General features: G+C 52.5%; 9 protein-coding genes across 9 annotated transcripts; 4 read left to right on the top strand and 5 right to left on the bottom strand.

Annotated features, from left to right (window-relative positions):
• Nucleotides 1-267: 267 nt before the first annotated feature.
• On the bottom strand, nucleotides 268-4,104 carry Z520_02774 (uncharacterized protein; the record flags this gene model as incomplete). Its single annotated transcript, XM_016773287.1, has 1 exon — nucleotides 268-4,104. One exon carries the CDS (start codon nucleotides 4,102-4,104, stop codon nucleotides 268-270), a length of 3,837 nt encoding a protein of 1,278 aa, XP_016635344.1.
• Nucleotides 4,105-5,858: 1,754 nt separating this feature from the next.
• Nucleotides 5,859-7,203, top strand: Z520_02773 (uncharacterized protein; the record flags this gene model as incomplete). The annotated part of the gene is made up of 2 exons (XM_016773286.1): nucleotides 5,859-6,533; nucleotides 6,583-7,203. 2 exons carry the CDS (start codon nucleotides 5,859-5,861, stop codon nucleotides 7,201-7,203), a joined length of 1,296 nt encoding a protein of 431 aa, XP_016635343.1.
• A 199-nt stretch (nucleotides 7,204-7,402) lies between these two features.
• Z520_02772 (uncharacterized protein) lies at nucleotides 7,403-8,068 on the bottom strand (the record flags this gene model as incomplete). Its single annotated transcript, XM_016773285.1, has 2 exons — nucleotides 7,403-7,830; nucleotides 7,903-8,068. 2 exons carry the CDS (start codon nucleotides 8,066-8,068, stop codon nucleotides 7,403-7,405), a joined length of 594 nt encoding a protein of 197 aa, XP_016635342.1.
• A 1,422-nt stretch (nucleotides 8,069-9,490) lies between these two features.
• On the bottom strand, nucleotides 9,491-10,328 carry Z520_02771 (uncharacterized protein; the record flags this gene model as incomplete). The annotated part of the gene is made up of 4 exons (XM_016773284.1): nucleotides 9,491-9,546; nucleotides 9,617-10,114; nucleotides 10,187-10,212; nucleotides 10,279-10,328. 4 exons carry the CDS (start codon nucleotides 10,326-10,328, stop codon nucleotides 9,491-9,493), a joined length of 630 nt encoding a protein of 209 aa, XP_016635341.1.
• Nucleotides 10,329-10,876: 548 nt separating this feature from the next.
• Nucleotides 10,877-11,337, top strand: Z520_02770 (uncharacterized protein; the record flags this gene model as incomplete). Its single annotated transcript, XM_016773283.1, has 3 exons — nucleotides 10,877-10,919; nucleotides 11,000-11,195; nucleotides 11,295-11,337. 3 exons carry the CDS (start codon nucleotides 10,877-10,879, stop codon nucleotides 11,335-11,337), a joined length of 282 nt encoding a protein of 93 aa, XP_016635340.1.
• Nucleotides 11,338-11,820: 483 nt separating this feature from the next.
• On the bottom strand, nucleotides 11,821-12,662 carry Z520_02769 (uncharacterized protein; the record flags this gene model as incomplete). The annotated part of the gene is made up of 2 exons (XM_016773282.1): nucleotides 11,821-12,297; nucleotides 12,408-12,662. The coding sequence occupies 2 exons, from the start codon at nucleotides 12,660-12,662 to the stop codon at nucleotides 11,821-11,823; spliced, it is 732 nt and encodes a 243-aa protein (XP_016635339.1).
• Nucleotides 12,663-13,086: 424 nt separating this feature from the next.
• Nucleotides 13,087-15,320, bottom strand: Z520_02768 (uncharacterized protein; the record flags this gene model as incomplete). Its single annotated transcript, XM_016773281.1, has 2 exons — nucleotides 13,087-15,191; nucleotides 15,248-15,320. 2 exons carry the CDS (start codon nucleotides 15,318-15,320, stop codon nucleotides 13,087-13,089), a joined length of 2,178 nt encoding a protein of 725 aa, XP_016635338.1.
• A 1,182-nt stretch (nucleotides 15,321-16,502) lies between these two features.
• On the top strand, nucleotides 16,503-18,330 carry Z520_02767 (uncharacterized protein; the record flags this gene model as incomplete). The annotated part of the gene is made up of 2 exons (XM_016773280.1): nucleotides 16,503-16,618; nucleotides 16,674-18,330. 2 exons carry the CDS (start codon nucleotides 16,503-16,505, stop codon nucleotides 18,328-18,330), a joined length of 1,773 nt encoding a protein of 590 aa, XP_016635337.1.
• A 606-nt stretch (nucleotides 18,331-18,936) lies between these two features.
• Z520_02766 (uncharacterized protein) lies at nucleotides 18,937-21,642 on the top strand (the record flags this gene model as incomplete). Its single annotated transcript, XM_016773279.1, has 4 exons — nucleotides 18,937-19,069; nucleotides 19,127-20,945; nucleotides 21,002-21,112; nucleotides 21,171-21,642. The coding sequence occupies 4 exons, from the start codon at nucleotides 18,937-18,939 to the stop codon at nucleotides 21,640-21,642; spliced, it is 2,535 nt and encodes an 844-aa protein (XP_016635336.1).
• Nucleotides 21,643-22,461: the final 819 nt, after the last annotated feature.

The raw sequence follows: 22,461 nt of genomic DNA, 5'->3' as shown, positions 1-22,461 counted from the left end.
CGAAACCCCGTCCCAAGAAGCTCCTCCCAGCGCCTCTGCCAGAAGGTAAGCAGAGCCCGCTGAACAAGTTTCATCTGCGCCAGCCACACAACACCCTGTACAACGCTGTCGCTAAGAGGACAGACGAAACCCAAACGCCGATATGCATAGAACCACCGTGTGGTCGTGGCTCGTTTCCTTGGGTATCATTATCAATCAACAAAAGGAAGAAGCGGTCGAGGCAAGCGTTCATCGCCACTCTCGACCGGTAATTTTGACGCGAGAATTTTAGGCCGTAATGCCACCCACCAGTGCAAGCACTTTGTCAGCGACAGCTGCGGGATACCCTTTCTTCAGCATTTCTTGCGCCACCGCGTTGGCACCAGCACGATCCTCTGCGGACAAGAAGGCCCGTGTCATGGCCTCGTAGGTGCTGGGCTCACGCTTATCCATACCAAGTTGCTCGTAAATCGCTTTGGCTTTTGCAACCTCGCCAACTCCAGCCCACCCATGAATGAGCGTATTCGCAATGTACGGAGTCATGGAGACCCCACGTCGGCTCATATCGGCCAAAATCTCGGGAGTTTTCTCAACTTCGTGATTGGCAACCATTGATTCGAGCAAGTTCTGATAAAGTGTGTCGGTCGGACGAATGTTCCCATCTTGCAAAACGGAATCGAAAACGGCTCTTGCAGCTGGCATGTCGTGCATAACACACCCCTTAGCATGGATCAATGACCCATAGTGAACCGCCTCGGGCTGAACACCGCTTTGTTTCATTTCAGAGAGGATAGATTCAGCTGCTGCGAGGTTAACAGGTTCCAAAGACGCGTACGATTCAATAAGCAGTTTGTAGGTGTGAGAGGTGGGTTTGATGTTCTTGGACTTCATCCGCTCGTAGTACTGCAGGACCTTGCTGCGATCACGCTTCGTATTGAGGAAATATTGGATAATAGAATTGTACGGAGCAGGTCGAGGACGATAATTGGGTGCTGCTTCCATCTCGTCAAACATGTCCACTGCAAAGCGTTCCTCGCTTGTTCGGCAAAGAGCGTTCACTAGTGTACCATATGTAACAGAGGAAGGGCGGATGCCGCGACCCTCCATGTCGCCGAAGTAACGGAGGCAGTCGTCAATCCGTCGAGCTTTACCAAGCTTGCCAATGACGGCGTTGTAGAGGAAAACGCTTGGAACGATTCCTTCGGACAAAGCACGTTGGAAAATCTTGACAGCCTCGGTCGCTTCATCGAATGTACCCTCAAGCGTAGTGATGTAGATGCCAAAGGTATTTGCAGAAGGTGCCGCTCCCATATCCAGCAGGTCTTGATGGAACTTGCTTGCTTGTTGGCGATCTCCAACAGTCAAGCAAGCCGCAATCATGGAGTCCAAGATCGCAATCCAACCCGCACGAACAGATGGGATTTGCAACGACATTGGGACATCGACGTGGGCCATACTCAGAATCTCCTGAATCAAGTTCGATTGTTTAGCTTTCCCCGCGGCGGTGATCAACTTAGCGTAAGCGGAGTAATGTAGATTTCTGCCCGCTCGACGCACATTTCTCAGCCGGGAAAGGCCGTCATTGAGATGATTCTCAATGCGCCCCGTGGTACTCTCAACCAGTTCGGATATCGCCTTGGAGGCACGGAAATCGGTGGTATGCGCGTAAGGATCATAAGTGTCGTTGGCCGATGCATCGAGAAGCGCCGGATGTGGTGACAAAGGCGATTGCGGCAATGCCACTGGAGTGGGGGGAGCAGGCTGGAGGAGCTCATGCCAACGTTGCAGCAGATCGGGTCGAGTGGCGCCAATTTTGGGTAGGCTTTCACTAACCACGTGCACTGTAGACGGATCCATAAGAATGCCACGGTTGAGCACCGTCTCCAATAGATGGGAAAACCTGGCCGGATGAGCGGCATCCACAGCTTCGTGATACATCAGCATTTGAGCCTGAACATGGAGAGCCAAGGCGATGTCCTGAGCATTAAGCTGATGGACACATTCTGGTCCTAAGCTTGCAATCGCATGCTGGGCAACTGGAGACACAAGACCTCCGTTTTCGATCATACTCCGCAACAAGGTGATGCTTGCTGTTGCAGAGACCACAGCCTGCTGCTTCGAAAGGGCTTCACCAAAAAGAATGATTGCCTCGTCAATTTCCGCCACAGCGAGTTGACGACTTGTTTCAGTAGTGGCTGAGGAACGGATGCGTTGGAACATCGATCGGGCTTCAGCTACTCCTTCTTCAATAGAACCAGAATTGATCAACGCCAAGCCGTACATGGCCGCGAAGTCGGTACTTGGAACAATCGACAGGGAGCGAGCATTGTTCCAGGTCGACTTGGCTTTGTTGATTTCGCCGCTTCGAATATGCAAAGCAGTGAGTGCCATGACAGGCTCGGCCTTCAAGCTCGTTGGATTGATCGCATCAAAGGATCGGACAGCTTCGTCAGCATTTCCTGCATCAGCTGCAGCAGTGGATATCCTTGACAGTGCCTCATCTCGTACGGCTGGCAACAGGGTGAAGTCATCAAGGCTTGAAATCGCTGTAGAGTAGGCCTGGTTTTCAATGTGATGTCGAACAAGCCCGTCCAGCACGAAGGAGCTTGTCAAGCTATCTGACAAAGCTTGCTCGTTCGCCGAGCCGCCGAAGGATTGAAGGATCTTCTCATAGAAACGTAGACCAGTCTCGGCAAGCCCGCAAGCATAATAAGCCTTGATCAAGGAAGCGTACACCTTCAAGTCAAGGGGGTCATTGGCGGCTCTGCTGATGGCGAGATCACGGTACTCCTCGTAAAGACCTTGTGCGGCGTGGATGTCTTGGACGGAAGCTTGCGCATCGATAACAGTCGTGTACAGCTGTGGCGCCAAAGGAATGTTTTGCGCATTCATATCGGCCAAAAGCGAATTCATATGCTCGACCATACCCGATTGGGCACAGGCCTTTACTAGCGAATTGTATACTGTTGCCGAGAGTCGGAAATCTTCGAGAGTAGCCCGAGCAATGTTGTACAGCTTGGTAGCAAAGGCAAGTGAAGTGTCAGCAGCGTAGAGCTGATGTTGTCTGGTAGCAGAAGGGAAGACCAAAGAACCCTCACTACCGTATCGAGCCGCTCGATCACCAAGATTCTTTTGCACCTGGTATGCCTCGAGACTCCTAGCAGCCAAGAAGCGGAGAAGGATCACATATGATGTTCCATTGAGTTCGACGGCTCTCTTCGTCATGTCCCCGTACACCTCGAGAGCTCTGGGCCAGGGCTGGTAGCCTTGACCCAGGTTAATGGCGGAGACCAAGATATGATTATAAGCCTCCACCGTTGGCACATGACCATCCTTGATGATTGTTTCGAATAGAGCGGGAATTTCGCTATATCGGTGCTGGAAACCAAGCTGGACGATCTGGTCGGACAGAGCAGACTCCTCCGATGCAAGCGAGGTGATATCGGTAGGTGGCGATGTGTGCTCGAGGCTGGTGGAGGACTCAAGTTCGGTCGCGCCAGTCTCTTGGATGGAGGGAGTCGGAACTCGTGTGCTGGCAACGGGACTGCCGACCGCTTCATCGTAAGTAGCAGTGTTTTCTCTTTGGCGAGACGCGATCTCCTTCGCGATTTCTTCGTCAACCTTTGCAAGAGCTTCGGCTTCCGCAAGAGTTTCCTCAGCCTCTTGAACCTTAGGAGTGGCTCGTTCGCTGTTAACGCGCGAGACAGTCAGGCGTGCAGAGGGCCGAAGGAGGTCGACAGCTCGGTAAGATTCGGCACGGTGGTGTTTTGAAGTAGGTACAACTTTCTCTTGATTTTTCCAGCCTATTCTTCGCGCGAACTCATGCTTCTTCCAGTCCGAGTCATCGCCAGTCTGTTGCGCATGTTGCCAGGCTGCGTAGTACTGGGCTAGCCCAGCATCACCGCCGCCTGATTGAGAGGTATGACCCGCCTTCGCACCTGCGCCAGAACCTGATGGGCTTGAGAAGGCATTTTGGAGTTGTGCGGTCTTTGCAAACTTGGTGGCTGGATAATTCTGGAATTGTCCGAGTGACTGACCAGCAGCGACAACAGACGGAGCATAAGTATGGGCGATTCCCTTGGCAACACTGACACGGGCGAGATGTGCGAAGGGCTTGAAAGGCATTTAGGAGATGGAGGCTCTCTTCCTATCGAAGAGCAACGTCTGGAAGAGGAATGGAGGCGAATTAGGCAGGTTCATTTGACGACTCGAAAGCCGTCAATGAACGCGCTGGACTGAGAATGTGGAATGATGGAAGAGGGTGTCGAGACACTCGGAGTGGAGTGTCTAAAGATGGTCTCGTGTCAATCGAGGATGGTAGGGAAGGAAGCAGGTGTTGTAGGAGATGGTAGAAATATCCAGTTCGCCTGGTCAGGCCTCAATTCGTACTCGTAAAAGTCGTGCCTGGCGGAGCAGGATGGAGGCAGTCGAGAGGTAACGAATCGCCAGCCTGGCCCCAAGTCGAGTCAGGTGGATGACAGACAAATCCAGTTAGTCAATGTCGCTCGCAGGGATAGTTAGGAGCTTCAGGAGCTGCCCTTCACCAACCAAAGATGCAAAGGAGCGAATGATGGAGTCGTGATGCTGATGCACATGAAGTTGATGGCGATTTTCGGGTGCTTGAGGGAATTTCATGTCGAGATTCCTGTCGGTTTTCGAGGCACGTGTCATGGACTTGCCCGACAAGGCTAGGGCCCGAACCTTAAGCCCGGAAGCTGCTCGTTCAGGGCATCATCAAGCGGGTGCCAGGTGGCTCGGTGGGTGCCAGGTGTTCAGGCTGCCGGGGATGATGTCCTAGGCGAATGGCCCCTGGAGCAGCTTCGTCCTCCCCGAACGAATCGCCTTGGAGACGCTCGCGGGCCCGAAATTGGTCCCCTAACCCCGGCTCGGGCACCTGGAACTGTTTCTTTCCGGCCCAATTTTTTTCATGCCTGCCGCGAGGCTGACGCAACAAACGTTCACTGCGAGTCATCATTTGAGACATTTGGCTCGACGGGTACATTGAATGACACCTGATTGATAAGAGGTAGTACGGACTACTGCATTCCCTGGAGGTATAACAACTAGAATCTATCAAATGTATCAATGAAAAACTTCTCATCATGGCGCGGGAGGAGGTCAGATCGACATTGACCGTGAATCCTGGCCTTCATTGAGTGGAAATGCACCCACCCTCTCACTGACTTACGGTAAAACGTCTACAACCGATGGATATAAGCCACCTCGCCCTATCTGTCTCGTACTATTCTACACGACCAGGAGCTTCTTTTCCGGAAAACAGATACCGATTGACCAAACAGCACTTTGAAGTGACGTGGGCTATCTGTCCTGTTCAAACTAGGCGACGCGAGATGAAAACCAATGTCCCAGCCATTATTCCATCCTTATCCATAGATACGCAATATCGTTCTATGGATCTACTTCTCTCTAGAGCAGTCTATTCCGAAGTACCAGCCCTCTCCTTTCGGCTCTATTCCTGCGTAATCAGTGCCAAGACCCTGATTCACATTCAAGTTGGTGTCCCTTAAGGCTTATGGCGAAAGATAAAGGAAAGATAGGGGGATATTCGTCTTTACATGCATCAGAGCAGGAGAGGCGGTAATGGGTATATGTGTATATAGCAACCAGGCTTCCCCATTTTGCTCTATATATTGGCGCTAGCGCACGCGAGCAACGGCCAGGCCAAAACAATGCTAGTCACTTATATCCTTCGATGACTGCTGACTGCGTGACTTGAACAGAAATCTGACATTGGGAATTTGGCCAGGACCAAATAAGTACCAGACACTTTCAGATCAAGTGGCAGACTGTGCTGATGGCGCAAACACCACTCTCCAAGCCTTTCAACTACCAGCCGTCCTCGTCGTCCAACACTGCCCATGCCTCCACGCAACCGCGCATGTCAGACATGCCGCCAAAAGCGCCGAAAGTGCGATTTTACTCTACCGGAATGCCAGCAGTGTCTTCGAGCAAACCAGTCATGCCCAGGACCGCATAGAGGACCAATCTTTGTCAACCAAACCCAACTTATCAGCGATCAATATGCTGCCAAAGCAAGTCGGTTGGACGCCGAAAAGTGTCTGACCAAACACGTTTCATCGGAATTGATCGACTCAGAAGCCTTTGTCGGTCATTTTGTCTCATCGTGTACCTCCTTCGGTACAGGTATGACCACAAGATCATGGTTGTCTGCACTCAACGATGTACCCGAGCAGAATGGCAGACCGGCATTCAGTCTTGCTTTAAGAGCGACCGCATTAGCGTTCTGTGCCCAGGCAGAGCAAAACTGGTCAGCGGCGGCCAAGGCTCGTTCCGACTATGGACGTGCTCTTGCTCTGCATGCAAAAACCCTAGCACAGAAGGCAGACTTGTCAATGCTGTCTATGCTCGGTACTTCCATCATCATGTCTTTTTTTGAGGCCGTGTCCACAACCACGAGCCATGCTTACGAGGAGCATCTCAATGCCGCGCGGAAATTGCTGGAAACTGCAAGGGAGCAAGAAAATTACAATGCCATCCTGGACGGTATTGAGTTGCACATCCAATACCAGATTGTGAGTGTTTGACAAATCCGAATACCATTGGTGCTCACCATCTGCCTAGGCCTTCAGATTGATTGCTGGTTACGCTCTATCCGACGGCTCTACCTTGGGACAGACATCAGAACATATCTCACAAATCGACCCACTCGCTAATCTGCTCGTTGATCTGAGCAAGCTCTATGCAAGCAAATTCCACAAAACGGCTTTCGTGATGCAGCAGGTTGAAGATGGGTTTATGTCAAAAGTCGTGACAATCTGCAAAGCTCAGGAAGCCGATATTTTGACTATGGTCGGCACTGTCCCATGGATGAAGGATACTGAAATGGAGTACCACGATGCTATCGCAGCGATAACCCTGGCGACTCTGAGCTCTCTGAGGATGCTTGTCCTTTTAACTTCTAACACGAATTTTGGTGGTGTGGTCGGTGAATTATTGAAGTCTCATTGCAGTACGATCTTGCAGGCTGCTACCTGCCTGGCCAGACACCAGATTCGCTGCGCTTGGCTGCGTATGTACCTCCCACTAACTCTGGTTGCCATGCATAGTCCGGTGTCTGCTCAGCGAGCACGAGCCGACAATCTCCTCATTCAGTGGCTTGGGAAGACTCCTCTGGCGGGTCTAAGCCTGGCAGCCATTGAAAGGATCCGCGAGTTCCGCAATATGTGCGGCACCTGTGACTGATTTCGATCCCAACAGTCATGGAGGATTTTTGTGAATGGCCAGGTATGTGATCTTATTAAGACTATCTTGACAAGGCAAACGTGAACTCATCAACGCCCAGAGCCTGTGCGAATATGCGCCAAATCGAGCTTGCAACGCAGGTCAAATTGAAGAACAAACTACCAACCCCACGAGGCGGCTGTCGAGACTCCTTTTCAGCCTAAGCTTGTGTGGTATTCTGTGTCACGAACCAAGTCGCTCCTGCAACAGTCAACTTCGCCTCTTCCGCAAACTCGGCCACATCAAAGTTGAAACGATTCTCGTTGTTGAATTGTGAAAAATTGGCCGGCACACTGAATGTCTTCTGGGGTTGGTCGAACGCAAGAATGACATATCGATGCAGCCCGGATCCTGGAGGTGGTTGAGGCATAGCGTATGGTGCGATGGGGGCGGCAGCGGCGACAGAGTAGTTGCTCGAGATGGCCGGAAGCCTCGCTGGGATGGATTGCTGCAGCCAGTGCAGGAGAGGGGCCAGGCTGCGGTTGTTCGCGGCACCATCAGGGGCATCCAGATCGACCATCAGGACAAGATGGGTGTCTTGCGGAGGACCACAGCCGGGGAAAGCGATGCTGGGAGAGACCGCCGTGTCTGATTCCCAACAATAAGAGGATCAGCTATCACAGCACAAACGTCACCGTCGGGGGAGCGGGTAAGACCCACCATCAAGGGGATAACGCTTTCCTGGCGTGATTTCCACATTGTCGAAGGAGACGTACAGGGCCTTGTTGGTACTGGGGGAGAAGCCCGGCGGAGTTTGACAGGAAGTCAGTCTCCCATAGTAGGAGACGAGGAGGACAAGCGCCGAACTGTAAGGAGAGAGCTTCATTTGAAAAGGCAGAAACGTCAAGGTTTTGGAGTGAATGAACTTGGCTGAGGGTAATCGGATGGGAGGATCGAAAGAACTGTGGTCTGTAGATGGATGGCTAGCTGGCTTCACTTTGATTCTTATATATCCCATACAACAGGCTCACAACACCCTAAAGCACTCGTTGAGTCCTATATATACATACCGCTGTACGTCCGTAGCGCTGTACCTCATATGAACTCCTTCCCGCGGGAAAGGTCTTCTTCATCACAGCCCCCCAGCGATAGGGATATCTAGGCGCCATCACAACAACCAGCCTCTGCCGGGGCCGACACAGCGCAGCATATCCGCCGTTCAGACAGAAGTACCCCCAATTCCAGTGTCAACGCTCCACGATGGGTCTATTCAGTAGCAAGTTCACCCGAGGCCGAGATGCTGAAGGAGCCCTCTGGTGGCCCTGGGGCCGCGCTAGCGATACCTGCCGTATACGGTTAGCCTTTCTACCGTTGATGTCCATGGGTATGGAAGTCGCCCACAGCCTCGCCCACGAACGGAAAAGGTTGTTCTGTGCTCGGTGGTGATGAATGCGTGGTGGGACGATATCATTTGCTCCATTTGAGGGGCCGTAGGTGCTTTATCCACAGATGGCATGGCCCGAAACTAAGGAGACGAGATGAGAAAGAAGAGGAGGAGGAGGAGTAGTAGTGTGAAATCTCGGAACCGAGCGAGAAGAGCGGTATATAGGGTCGGTAGTGGGGATGATTGGGCCCCATTGTCAAGGACAAACGCCCTCTTTCCACGCAGGTACGCCTCTTTCGTATGCGGAGGAAGATATACCAGAGGGCTGGAGGATCTGAGCACCCAAGATTGCATCGTGGTTCCAAAGAGGAATAAGTCCCGCCTTACATAGGTACGAGAACACTGGACGACTATGACGGGTTGATGATTAACGATTGAACGACGGAATGTCCTATGCCCTTTTTACACAATACCGTCTCCCTTCCCTTCCAATGCACAAGCAAGCATAAGCCAGCTAACTCGATCAAGAGTGTCGAGTTCCCTGGGCTCTGCTCTTCCTTCTCATGTTGTGGGAAGTAAAAACAGCCAAAAACGCCATGCTATGCTGAAAAGCCCTCATTTCGGTATCTGTCACACACACTCGGAGTCCGTGCGACACCATCCATAGATCTTGATCCACGGAGGCAATCGCACTATACACATGGCCCACATATACAGGACACCAATGCATGCCTCCCATGCAATGTCCCACTGGCATCTCATCGTCCTCTTTCAAGCTTCCCAAAAAAACACCATGGCAAGCTCTGTTACGGGCCATGACTCGATCTGGGCTCTCTCACATGGTAATCCAACATTTTGAGCCCGCGAATCCCGCCGGTAGAAGGAGCTGTAGCTTGGATTCGAATTCAGAATCCCAATCGGCGATCAACAAGCGCATCCATCCTCGGCTGGTTTCTGGTTGTTGATTGACACATCGATCACTGTGGCAAGCGCGCGGGCCGTCAGTGCCTTGTCTCCCTTCCGAACAAGACTTTTTGGGAATGTACTTACTCTGGGGATTCGGCTGCTGTTCCCCTTCCCCTTCCATCCCTGGCAGGGCCTGCGCTATTCTCCTAAAGAGCGCCTTGACGTTGTGGCCCAACTTGGCACTGGTCTCCATAAAGATGGCGCCGGCTCTCTTGGCCTCCTCTTCTCCTTGTTGCGTGGTGACCTCCCTCTTCGAATCGCCCAGATCTGTCTTGTTCCCGACAAGGACCACAATCACATCGTTTCCTCTCTCGCCTCTCACATCGTCAATCCATTTCCGTGTTTGCTCGAAGGTTTTGCGAGAGGAGATGTCGTAGACCACGACGGCGACGGACGAGTCACGTATGTAGGAGGGGATCAGGGAGCGAAAACGCTCTTGCCCGGCCGTGTCCCAGAGCTGTAGGCGGACGGTGCGATCTTCGAGGTACATGGTTTTGGAGAGGAAGTCGATGCCGATGGTAGCCTGGTACGTCGTGTCGAAGGAGTCGTACATGAACCGGGTTATTAGTGAAGTCTTGCCAACTGTTTCATGGCAATATTGTGTGAGCATGACATTCTCTAGCTAGCTGGTCTTTCCGAGATATTGGCACATACCACTCTGTTCACCCAAGAATACAAGCCTGTAGAGATCTTGTCAGCCCCAAGCACCGCGCCACTGATATCTGCTGAGGATATGCGCATCATACTTGAATTTCTTGAGAGGATTCGAATATGATCCCACCGCGCTTTGCGCCATGATGAAGTAGATGTACTAGCCAAGTAGGAGCTGCAATGTAGGTTCGCGGGCTGCCGACGAGTTCAGAAGGGTTGTTTCAAAGAGTAGATGTTGCGGAATCGGTGTTCGTGGCAAAAGTTAGAGGGGATGCGTCTCGCTATTGTACGGTCATGACAATGTCCTACTTGGAGAAATAAAGGAGCACAAAATTGGTTCATAAAATAGCGAAAAGGGAGGAAAGCAGGGTAAGGCGACCCCAAGAGTCGCAAAATTAACTCCTGACCAAGAGGGCTCGACCACTGAATCCGAATCGCGAGTCCGAGATCCAGATTAGGATGCGCATGTGGAGAGAGATTTTTATGGGGATTTGGCAGCGTTCTCTCGGGAACCTTGAAAGCCAAAGAGAGCCACGAGCCTCCATCACCCGTTTGACTTTGTCCATTGGGTCTGTGCTCGCAAATTTATTCTCCTCGTCTAGATTGATCATTCAAGAACCCTTTTTCATTTGATTTGATTCTCGGTGTAACCGATTCCAGTCAAGGCGATTTGGCCATGCTTTTGCGGTAACGATGCGCGCAACGTTGCAGCTCCTTAAGCGGTCCGTTTGGAAAGGTAAGAGGAAAACCACCCATCCACTGTCTAGGTGAATGTCTACAACCTGAACCCCGTTGCTTAAACATATGTGTGTACAGGACCAAACCTCGTCTTCCCCGAGCTTCCCACCGTCGTCCATGGCAAAACACCCCCAACCATAAAAACCCAAGCACGGTCCGCCACGATCCTGCCGAATTTCGTCGGCCTCAAGTTCGCCGTGCACAACGGCAAGATATATCAAGATGTGTACATCACCGAGGAAATGGTGGGGAGGAAGCTGGGCGAATTTGTGCCGTAAGTTCCCTGACAGCGAATGGAGAAAGACAACACCCTGAGCTTCAGCGACGAGGAAAAGAGAATGGTGGGAGAATCGGTGGCTAACTGGGAAGCTAGAACGAGAAAACGTTTTACTTATAAGATGAGCAAGAACAAGTAAATGAGTCGAAGACAGAAGAAATTTTCCTGCATTGAGCCCTACAAAGTCGACGACTACGACATGACCGGCCGCCGAAGATATTCTCCCACATGTTCTCTCAAAGCCAGGGAGCAGAAAACGGGAAAGATGCCAGATGGACACGATTCCCCCTGCAAGCGGATCAATTAGAAACATCTGTTATGGAGGAGAGTCGTCTGGGAAGCGTACAGCGTGTACGAGGTCCTCGGTACACTTTTGGTTCATTGAAATCTGTGATCTTGCTTGGTCGATCATGCGCGCTCATGTCGGCGCCATGATGAGAAGCTCGGATGAATATACCCTTGGGTTCTGCAAATCAATTCAATCATTGACCAGCCGGTCTTGGTGGAACTGCATGTCACTTCCAGGACCTTGAGTTTTGACTCCCAAACGCTATGCACGCCCACAAACCGCCTATGAAAAGATACCCAAATCCCCGGTGCGAGCCTTTGCCGCTCGCATTCATTATCTGTAGAACTCGCCTCTTTTGACGTTGATGCCATACTCCTGTACTGCCATGCCCAAGTCCTCCATTGTCAAGACGGTCTTGCCCTGAGCGCTTCCGCCTTGCCCTCCACCGCCATAGCCGCTCCTCTGCACCCCCAACGTGGTATTCTGCTGATTCTTCCCACCAGCGCCTCCAGCCCCGGCGCCGGCCCCTCCAGATCCGCCTGCGGCGCCAGCTGCACCAAACGACGACGCTCCACCCCCGCCAATGCCCATGCCCGGACCCGAGCCGCTTAGAGCGTTATTCGAACTGCGGATGCGCGAGTATTGGTAGGCGTCGGCGGCGATGTCGGCGACAAATTTCTGGGTCGCGAGAGCGAGGAGCCGAGCAAGCGGGAGAGGGGTGGTGTTGGTGCTGGCTCCTGTTGGGTCGGATGGGGACGGGGGTGGCAGGCCCGAGAGTGTGAGGTAGTGAGCTGTTACCGCGTCGGGGATCTAGATGGGAACAGAAAGGGAGAAGCAAAAGTCAGCAACGAGCCAGAGAGGAGGTGGACTGTAGATCGAAGGACTGGGAAGGGGGAAAGTAGATGTTCATTTGAACGTACGATTGGCGCATAATCATCCATTTTGCTCAGAAACTCGCGCAACGTCACATCCTTGCGATTGTGATGCGGTAGGCCCGACGCCGTTGTCGCTGTCGCGCCAGGCTGTTGTGTCTCCGTCTGCGTTGTCATATCATGGTCAACATTCTCCTCCTGTCTGGCTGGCGCATCTTGGGTTGTGGCATCTTCCATTTCGGCGTCGACGTCAATTTCGCGTGAGGCGGTATCGCCTGCTGGTGCTTCGCCTGGGGATGACATGGCTGTTTTATCATCTGAGACTTGAAATAAATAAGGACCGGAGAACGTAATGTTGCTGTACTCGTATGGTGTTTACGGACTGGGACACAAACGCACGTCGTAATGGGGGGTTTATGCTGATGTTCGCTTGCATGCAAGATCAAAGGCCCAGACTCTTCGCAGGCGTTGGAAGGGCAGATTCCCGATGCATTATTATCGGTCGAAGTTGGGCCGAGGTTTGACCTTGTTGGCGCCTCAGCCTTGCGACAATTGTGTCGTGGGAAGAAGGGAAGGCATCACTGTCCTTCTTTTACACAGTCACGAGCAAAGATATCGAGTACGCCTGATACATCAAGCTGACTGGAAATAGTTAATTTGGGTAGATAATCGTGCTAATATTCTCAATAGAAGTTTTCTCTCCCCCATTTTAGATTCTGATTCATAACTATCTCGACCCAATGGACTGCGACGTCTGTGCACTTGCTTTGGCTATGATAGCCTCGACATCCGCCATGCTTGGTTCAAAAGGCTTCTTGGATTCGTCTGCGGGGGTGCTTTGCTCGGCTTCGTTGGTGAGAGATGACTCCTGACTGAACATAGAGTCAAATACGTCCTCCCCAAGCTGTTCCTCGCCCTCAATTTCGGCTGTCAACTCATCTAACCCAGCGTCATCCCCTTCTACCAGAAGCTTGTCCCGCTCCTTGGCTTCTTGCCGCAGGGCTTGGTTTGGGGCACGCGTCTTCAATTCACCCGTCACGTATTTGAGATAATAGGGTACCTCGATGCCGGCTTTCAGGAAGAACAACTTCAGATTCCGCGCCTTGTCCTTGAGCTGCACCTGATTTCGGTCTTTCAGGGCTTCGCTAATCGTGCCTCCAGGCCCATACATGGCTAGAATTTGACTCCAATGAGGCCCTTTGACTTGGTCCAGTCCAGTCATGAGAGCATTCTCTTCCTCCGTAGTCCACGCACGCCTCGGACTTGGGCCCAGCGACTTCCTCTCAAAAGCAAATGAGACCTTTGTGGCGGCCAGCCGGGCTCGTTCGTAGAGGACTGACGTGGGAGCAGTCTGAGACGCATGAGGGATTTCCTCGGAAGACGGCTTTTGGTCGATTGCAGGTGATTTAGATGAGGTGGTATCCAAGTTTGGGTCGCGGGTTTCGGAAGGTTGTGCCTGTGGACGGGTGGTGGATGTGTTGTGTTGTACTGTTGGAGTTGTCGACGGGGGTCCCTCGGGGATCTTGTCCGAATATGATAAGCCCAAGGTACTTCGAAGTGCAATCTCTGCAGCCCTCGCCGCTTGCGCAACAAAGTCGCCCTCATCTGGCAGCTCGGTAGCAAGCCTGGCCGGAGATCTCGACGAAAGAATGGAGTCGGCCGATGAAACTGGTAGGGGCGGGCCGTGGATGGAGAATTGCCCTTCCATCTGACCCCGATGGAGGCTCCTTGTTGGGTCGGTGGCTTCGTTGGATAGACCATCACCAGGATTGGATGAGTTTTCGATGTGCTTGATTAGGTAGGAGGACACTTCTCGGCTAAAATCCTCCCATTTGTACTTCAAAGGGAGCTGATCGAGAGTGTTGTTCTTAACGTGGTTTTGCAGAATTTCGCGACGGGATGAAAGCCTGATGAGGAACTCCTGCTCTGTGGGAGCCAGACCGGTGGTCCCGGGCCTTCTTGCCAATAGAGCCTTGTCCAGGTCAGGTCCGAAGAGGTCGGCCATAACAACGTTGGGCGGAGCAGCGCCTGTTCTCCAGGCTGTAATGAAGCCCTGGGTCTTCAATTCGAGGTACATAGAAGCCTGCGCTTTCAACAATTTTCCATTTTCGGGCACGAACACTGCAAGAAAGCTACGGTCCATGTCCCGAAGACCTATCTCCCCTGTGAAAATGCTGGACATGAAGATTGCCTGATTAGCCTTGCGGATGATCTCGATGTGATGACTCTCACGCAGTGCCAGTTCATGTGGCGACAGGAATGGCCATCCGGGACTGAGGAGCCTCCGGGTCCGATCAAATGAAGCGCGCAACGCAGCATATTCTTTGGTGCTTGGGGCACTCGGCGTGCTCGAGAGACCCATTGCTTCGGCCGGCGTCAGCCGAGACAAAAAGGTCAGGAGTTGTGACGACTGCTTGTCGAGGACGGGCAAGTTATCCAGGCGGGTATTTGCTGCAGGAGACTGTTGCTGTGGAGGTCTTGTCGCGTTGTTTCCATTTTGGACACCGGTTGTTGTCGCGGGTTTTAAAGTTCCAGCCTGCATCTCAGAGCCTTCTATCTTGACGACAGACTTGACGGTCTCCTGAGCCCCATCCGAGGAAGGAAGTCGTGGCTGCGGAAGGTTTGTGTCAGGTTCTCCATCTTGAACCCCCCGTGTGGTTGTAGATTTTGCAGACACAGGAGATCCTCCAGGAACACCCCGATCGACCTCATTTTTGATTATCTGCTGCTCTTCATCTGTGGAAAGTCGTCGCCGCTTGGGGCTTCGCGGATTGCCGTCGACATCTGGAGTTGCCAGGGGAGACCGAGAGGCTGCAGGGTTTCTAGGTCGATCTGAGGGACAGTCACATTGGGTCCAGACGCACCATTAGGCAAGAAAGAACACTCACCTGCATCATGGCGGGGTATAGATTCTCCTTTGGAAGTCTGCATAGGTTGCTCGGCTGAAGAGGGTCGTGCCATTGTTTATGTGAGGCCTCTTTGGGCCACCCTGCCTCTAGGGAGTTGGACGCATGGGTGCGAGAAATCGACATCACGTGCTGATAACAGGAAAAGTTTTGGCATGAAGTTCAAAATCATTATTGGAACTGCAACTTGTGCGGTGGTGCCCAGTGAGTGTGGGCGGCGTGGGCGGCAGATCGGACAGTGACGGAGGTGGTGGCTCGGTGGGTCCAATGAGGGGTTGTAAGTTGTAACCCGACATCCTTTAGGGACGGCTTAAGGTCGAGGAGGGTGCCTTTTCCTACCGGTCGAGCAACGATAGCGCCTAGTTGGCTCACTAGGTGGTAACCTCCAGGTAATGAATGCCACGTTCCCAGCCTCCAGGATTTCCTCTAGGTGCCTGCCCGTCTGGTACTGCCAGGTCGCCAGGTAAGAATCTGGGGGCCGCCGAGAGCTTCCGTTATCGTTATCGGCATTTCAGTCTCTTTTCTCCTCCCACTTGTACGGGGACAGTGAACTTGGGACACTCATCGATGTCAACCTGTGTCCAGCTGTACCTACGAAGTACAAGCAGAGAAACCCCTGTGTACTCTGTCCAAGGTGCGCTGCGAACATCCTCCTTCTCTCTTGACCATTACTGCCCAGACAGGAGTCCAATCCAATTACCTGTTAGATGCCCTCTCTGCCCCTCCACCCTATTCGGGGCCTTGCAGAGATCGCTGATGACCCGCAACCATCGCTAGGCAAGCGGCGCCCAAGCGGCATGGCCAGCAAGCGGAGCTACTAGGTATCAGGCTTGTTGGCCTGCCGCAGCTCTCCAGCTTACGCTCAGCGAATGAAATCTGCAATCCCGCCAACAACCCCACTTCCGGAACAGCTGCTATCGAAGCTCTCGTCCCGGCTATCCCTCCCAGTTCCATGTGAGCTACGAGAAGTCGGCTGTGATCATGAGACTCTACCCTGTAATGAGTAAGCCTGCCTTGTTGGAGCTTGCTTTCACGAGCTCCCCAGGGCCAATGTTGTCATGAGTTGGTCGTGGGATTGGAGCTCTCCGTCCTGCAGCCTCATGCTCAATCACCTCATTAATGCTGGCGGCACCCCGCAGCTGTTTCTGACTGTTTTCTGCTTCTCAGCTTCTCGGTGAGTGCTGGTCACCAATCCTCATCGCGATTGTTGCATGTTGGATTAGATCCTTTAGCAAAGATGGGTGCAAGGTTCACCCTCAATGCCTTCAGTTTGTATCTCCTCGCCTTGCGCTGGACCGCTACCGCCCAGACTACTCTCAACGAGCAGATCTTAAGCACTTTCATCTATACCAGGTAAGACATATTACCTACGCTAGAGGATATGAGACTGTGCGCTGACATGGAACAGATATGGCGATAGAACCCCGTTTGTGCTTCCCATCTCGCCCACTTTGACACCTCTAGGTGCTCAGCAACTTTTCGAGGCCGGCGACACAATTCGCCAGAGATATCTGGTGCCAGTCGATGGCGCGGCCGAGCCAACGACAATCTCGGGCATCGCATCATACCAGCTCGAATACGACCAATTGACCATTGTGTCGACCGATGATCAATATGTCTTTGCTTCAGCTCAAGCATTCCTTCAAGGGTTGTATCCGCCGTTGCAGACGTCGTCCAACTACACGTACATTGCTGGTCAAAGTACTATTCAAAATGGATCGAATCTGGTGGCTCCACTAAACGGCTATCAGTATCCGAATATCAACTCTGTTTCAAGCAATGATCTCAACTCGATCTGGGTCGGTGGGATGAGCAATTGCCCAGCATATGTAGCCTCAACCAATGACTACTACGGGACTGAAACTTTCGAGAGCATTGAGAACAGTACCGCGCAGTTTTATGCAAGCCTGCAGCCAGACTTCTTGAACGGAGTCTTTTCAGACGCGTCTGTCGGCTACTATGATGCGTATTACATCTATGATTACCTCAACTACGCGTCGATACACAACACAAGTGCGGCACAGCTCTTGTCGGCCGAAGACCTGACCGGAGCAAAGATCTTGTCTGATGACTGGGTCTTTGCACTGAATGCCGATGTTGAGGCTTCAGGATCTACTCCTGGTGACCATATCCGAGCAATAGGCGGTCGTACACTGGCCACACGGATCCTTCAAGCCTTCTACACGACCATCAACACTCAAGGCGCTTCAGACAAGATGACACTCTTCTTCGGGAGCTTCGAGCCCATGGTCGCATTCGCAGCTCTAGCCCAGTTGGTCTCGCCTCAGAATGCAGCATTTTACAATGTCCCTGAGCCAGGTGCCAGCTTTATTTTCGAGCTCTACACTCTGCGGGCTGAAGACGTCGACACCTATCCAGAAACGTCGGACATCTTTGTCAGATTCCTCTACCAGAATGGGACAGGGCCCGATTCGTCGCTGGTGGAATATCCTCTCTTTGGGCTGAGCCCCAGCCAGGACAGCATCACTCTAGTAGACTTTATTGCGGGCCTGGAGAAGTTTATGATTTTCAATGTGGAGGACTGGTGCACAACCTGCAATAGCTTCAGTGTGTTCTGCCCGGCGTTCACAGGAACCGATGGGAATCTCAACCCAACCACTGGGTTCTCTCCTAGCCGCCATGGCTTGTCCCCAGTCGTTGCCGGTGTCATTGGGGCCGTTGTCACACTGGCAGTGGCCGCTCTTTTGTTTGGCCTGATGATGTTGCTTGGTGGTGTGAGATTACATCGCGTCCACAACAAACGCAGGTCCGAGTTGGGAGGATTCAAAGGTGGGAAGAAGCTTGCCAGTGACCAGGATCTTACCCTTTCGAAGGGCGGTGCTGGTGCAGTTATTGTGACGAGCGAAGATCCAGCCTATCCGGCACCCGTAAGAGGCCATGAACGCGTTGGAAGCTGGGAACTCAGGGATCAAGCAAAGGCTGAAGAGGCACAAGGGCGCGTCCTCAGCCCAGCTGATATCCGACCGCGACGACCAAGCTACGAAGAAGATGACCTGCCTATCAATCCCTTCACGCCCCCAGTTGCACCACACAACCATGTATGATGACTTATGATTAAGGATTGCCGGTGCTGGAGTACTTTTCGGACTTGGTTCTGCCACACCCCTAATATCACACTGAAACAATGTAAACAAATGGCTGATTGCGAACGAAGCACACCAGTGAAGACTCGTGCCTGAAATTCACTACTTTCCTTGTGTGAATTTTTCTCTTTTTCAAAACCTTTCTGAGCCCTTTTCCAATCTTGCTCTCAATGTCTGCTTTTCTTCTTCTGCATCTCTAACCACTGTGCAAGACTGTCAGCCGAACGCGACATCATCTCTCCATCTTAGACACCCTCCACGCCTGACTGGCTGAAAGGTCAAACTTGCCTGGTGAGTATATCCCTTGTTTGCTTCGCGCCTTCCTTCACGCTGCGTTTTGATCTTTCATTTGGGCCAAAGAGGAAGCGGCTGCCTGTGCGCTCCTGGTCATGCTGCGGACTCCAAGTTATCCGGCACATATCACCCTCACTTTTGCCTGTCCATGTTTCCCTTCTCCCTTGACGGCTCTGCTGTTGTCTCAATCTCTTGCGGCGGTGATTGCTTTTGGTCTCTCCTTGGCTATTGAACTGCGCTCTCACTTGTGCTTGAACACGACATAGAGTCAATATGACTAACCAAAAAACAAATAGTCCAGCCCGTCGACAGCGCAGATACACTGTATCACGTTTGCTTGAACTGGCGCCTCAATCCAGGCCAGCTCATTTTGATCTTTCCAAATTCACATACGACGCAGCTCGGGGTGAGTGCCCATGTGCCTCACCCAGCGCAAGTCTAGACAATGCTAACTTCTGTCCAGCTGGAGTCGTCCCTCCACTAGGCGCCTGCGTGATGTCCACCCGACGGGCTTCGAGTGACCGGCCTCGTGGCTGGTCCCAGGAGTCTAGCAGCTCTCAGGAAGAGGTCATCATCTATCGAGGTAATCGCATGGTCAACGCACCCGAGCGACAGCCCACCGTCCCACCTTCTGAAAGCCGTGCGCAGCAAGACGAAGGCTTTGCTCGATTTCTCAAGAAACATTCTTCTCCTACCCACCAACGAGTCACTGCTGGAGGCCGGATCGTCCCGATGGAACAGCGTTCACGTCCCCCTGTCTTCTCCCTAGCGCAAGCCAACCAAGGCACAGAAGCAGATCGCAAGAACAACACACCTGATGAAGTTAGTGAGGTCGACAAGCCGAGTGCTACTGCTCAGACCCAGGCGAAAGAAGCTGTAACGGACAACAACATCCCTCAACCCCAGCTACAGCCACACTCTTATGTGCCCGGCCACGGAGGAGTTGCGGATGCTTGCGAGACCACAACAGCCGCCGACTTCAATATTCTGCCTCCAAACAATGTCTTTGCTTATGACGGTGCTCCCCACCAGCCAAATTATCTGCAAGCTGTGACATCAGCGCCTTACTATGCAGCGGTTCCAGGAGATGGGTACTTTGTGCAGAATCCTCAAATGTACCCGGGCGGTGCAGTGCCCCTGGCTGGCTTCAGCAATCCATTCGGCTTAGCCTTTCCAATGCCTTATGTCCCCAGCTCCCAGATACTAGGGCTCCCACCTTCGTGTGGTATCACCACCACTCCTACCGACCCTCAACCTCGAGAAGACGCACATGCTCGAGAAATGCTTTCTGAAAGCACTGCAAACTTTGAGGAGTTTGACCGGCAACTCAAAGCCATTGACCGTCACCGCGCTATGACGGAGCACGATCCACACGTTACCGATCACCGCCTTGCAATTGTCCAGTTGCGGGCAGAAGCCAAACGCCTGATGACCTACTGGTCACAGAAGCTGGGGCTTGACCCGAAAGGGCTTGCGAAAACCTCCACTTATCAGCCAAGCAGCACTCTCAATGTGAGAGCTGCTACATACGTTCCGCTGACGACTCATCCTTCTCCCGAGACATTAGCCAATAGCATGGGCACTGGATCGGGACCCCAGACCATGCAGTTCGAGGTTGAGAGGCCCAAGTTTGATGTAAGGAGTACTCGTCGTCCCATTCCAATTGTGCCACCTCCCAAGGAATCACCAAGTCCAAAGAAGGATGCCGACGGTGGAGCTGGATCAAAAAATGAGTCAATCGAGGTCGATGAATGGGGCCTCCGTATCGGTTCACCACCACCTGAGATCCGACGCCAACAGAGTCAGATGTTGGAAAGACTCGCCCGCGAATCCAGCATTTCTCCATTGGGCTCCAGTGAGAATGCGCTCATTGTTACTCCAGGACCAAGCTCCCAGTCAATCAGTCCTCAGGAAAATCCACGTGGAATGCAAGAGGCCCATGAGATGCATGAAATCTGCTCAGAGAGTGAGGAGTGGCTGCCAACAAAACCCGGTCGTGCTCCGCCGACCGTGGAACATTGCTATGAGCTCCAACTCGACGCCATGCGACTTCCTTCGGGGGTCACCAGCAAGGTGCGAATGCCTGATGGTACTATTACCGAGGTTCGGGGCCGTGGCTTACAGCGTCCACCATCATTCGAGATGGACGATTTCGAAAAGCGCTACTGGACAAAGAAGCCCACCGTGACGAAGGAGATGTGGAAATTCGTGGAAGGACGACCTTGTGGGGATGTTTCCAGCATCGTTGACACCCTTGAGTTCAAGGCTCTTGAATTTGAAAGGTTGGTTCTTCGGCAGCCGGACTGAGAGAATGATTGCGCTAACTCTTGTCTCATAGCAACGAAAGTCAAACGAAAGAGAACACCAGAGGCGAATTCTTGAGCCACAGCCCTCAAGCGTCAAATGGGAACAGCACCGATCATCAGTGTATGGCAAAGGATGCAAACAGGTACGTGCTCCTTCAAGGTGTCTCTGGTGCCTTGGAAATCGAAACTGACAGCGTCCAGCACCCAGAACTTCCTTCCTGGATTTGTTCGCAAAGGGTACAGATCAACGGTTGAGCCATCCACTGGTTCGGAACCAAGCCTGCCTATCCTTAAGCAATCTTCGGCATCTTCACCATCGATTTGGTTGCGAGGAGAAGACAGAAGCGGGTGGGTCTCGACCGAGCATTTGAGAAACGGCCGAGTGACAGGATCTGAGGCTCTGAACAACAAAGGCTTTTCGTCCGTCTCTATCCAAAATGTTCACGCTATGGGCCGCCTTCCACACTCGTTGGACGGCGCCAACGATGGCCACAAACTCTCGGCGAAGTCGCTGCTCTCCGCGGCTAGCAAAACCGCCACTCCATATCTGACACCAGGTGCGATCCCAACTTCGGAGGGGTTTTATGAGTCCTACCCTCGAGGGGCTCGTGGCATCGCCATGGAGAGCGAAGATGGGTTTCTGGGCCGAATGGCTAAAAAGGAGGAAATGTGAGAACACGAGACAGAGAGTGAAAGGGACCCTGCAAATTGGGTGGCAGGAGTCGGATTGAATACCACGGCTATTTCTCTTCAGGAGTGTATGATAACGCTGGAATTGGACATGTCAATTGGGTGACATTGCTTGGGACCTAACAACGGTTGGTTGTATCGTGTCACCGAATATTGCAAGACAAAAGAGAAGACCAAAGTTGTCATTGGGCTCGACCTGGTTATGATAATGGGAACATTGTGGAATGGTGCCCTGGGGTCAATCGGGTGACAAGCGACCTGGGAACAAGTGAACGACATTCACGTGTATTCAAGTATGGCGCAACATTGGAAGGCAAAACAGTGAGAAGATACAGACAGTGGCTAGGAAATACCAGCAGGATATCTGCACATACGAATAAGGCTGAATAACATGTCACTTTTAACCTGTCGACTCCCTGATTCCTGAGGGAATGGATGTTGCTGCATAGCCAGCGTGGTTGGTGGAATTGGAAGATCCGACGTTCCAGCTCAGACAAGAGACTTGCGATAGCATCATGGGCAACTGGGATTAGCCAATTGGTGGTAGTGGTGGTGGTTTTTGGTGGCAACGTGGAAAATTCTCGTGCTGAGAAATCAACCGTGGGAGAGGCAGGAGCAGGAGTTGATATGCATATGCACGGTGACGATGAAGGTGGATGAAGACTTCCGATTCGAGACATTATGATCCAAGGCCAGGCCAGACCAAGCGAAACACGGCAGGGCGATGGAACCTCGTGGAGATGGAATGGAGATGCTGGACGAGGGATTCCATCATGTGTCCATACAGTCGCAAGAGGTTGTG

The sequence above is a fragment of the Fonsecaea multimorphosa genome (genome assembly GCF_000836435.1).
Source record: "Fonsecaea multimorphosa CBS 102226 unplaced genomic scaffold supercont1.4, whole genome shotgun sequence".
NCBI classification, from domain to species: domain Eukaryota; kingdom Fungi; phylum Ascomycota; class Eurotiomycetes; order Chaetothyriales; family Herpotrichiellaceae; genus Fonsecaea; species Fonsecaea multimorphosa.
Note: the sequence above shows the minus strand (reverse complement) of the source record. Positions and strands in the feature narration are given on the sequence as shown.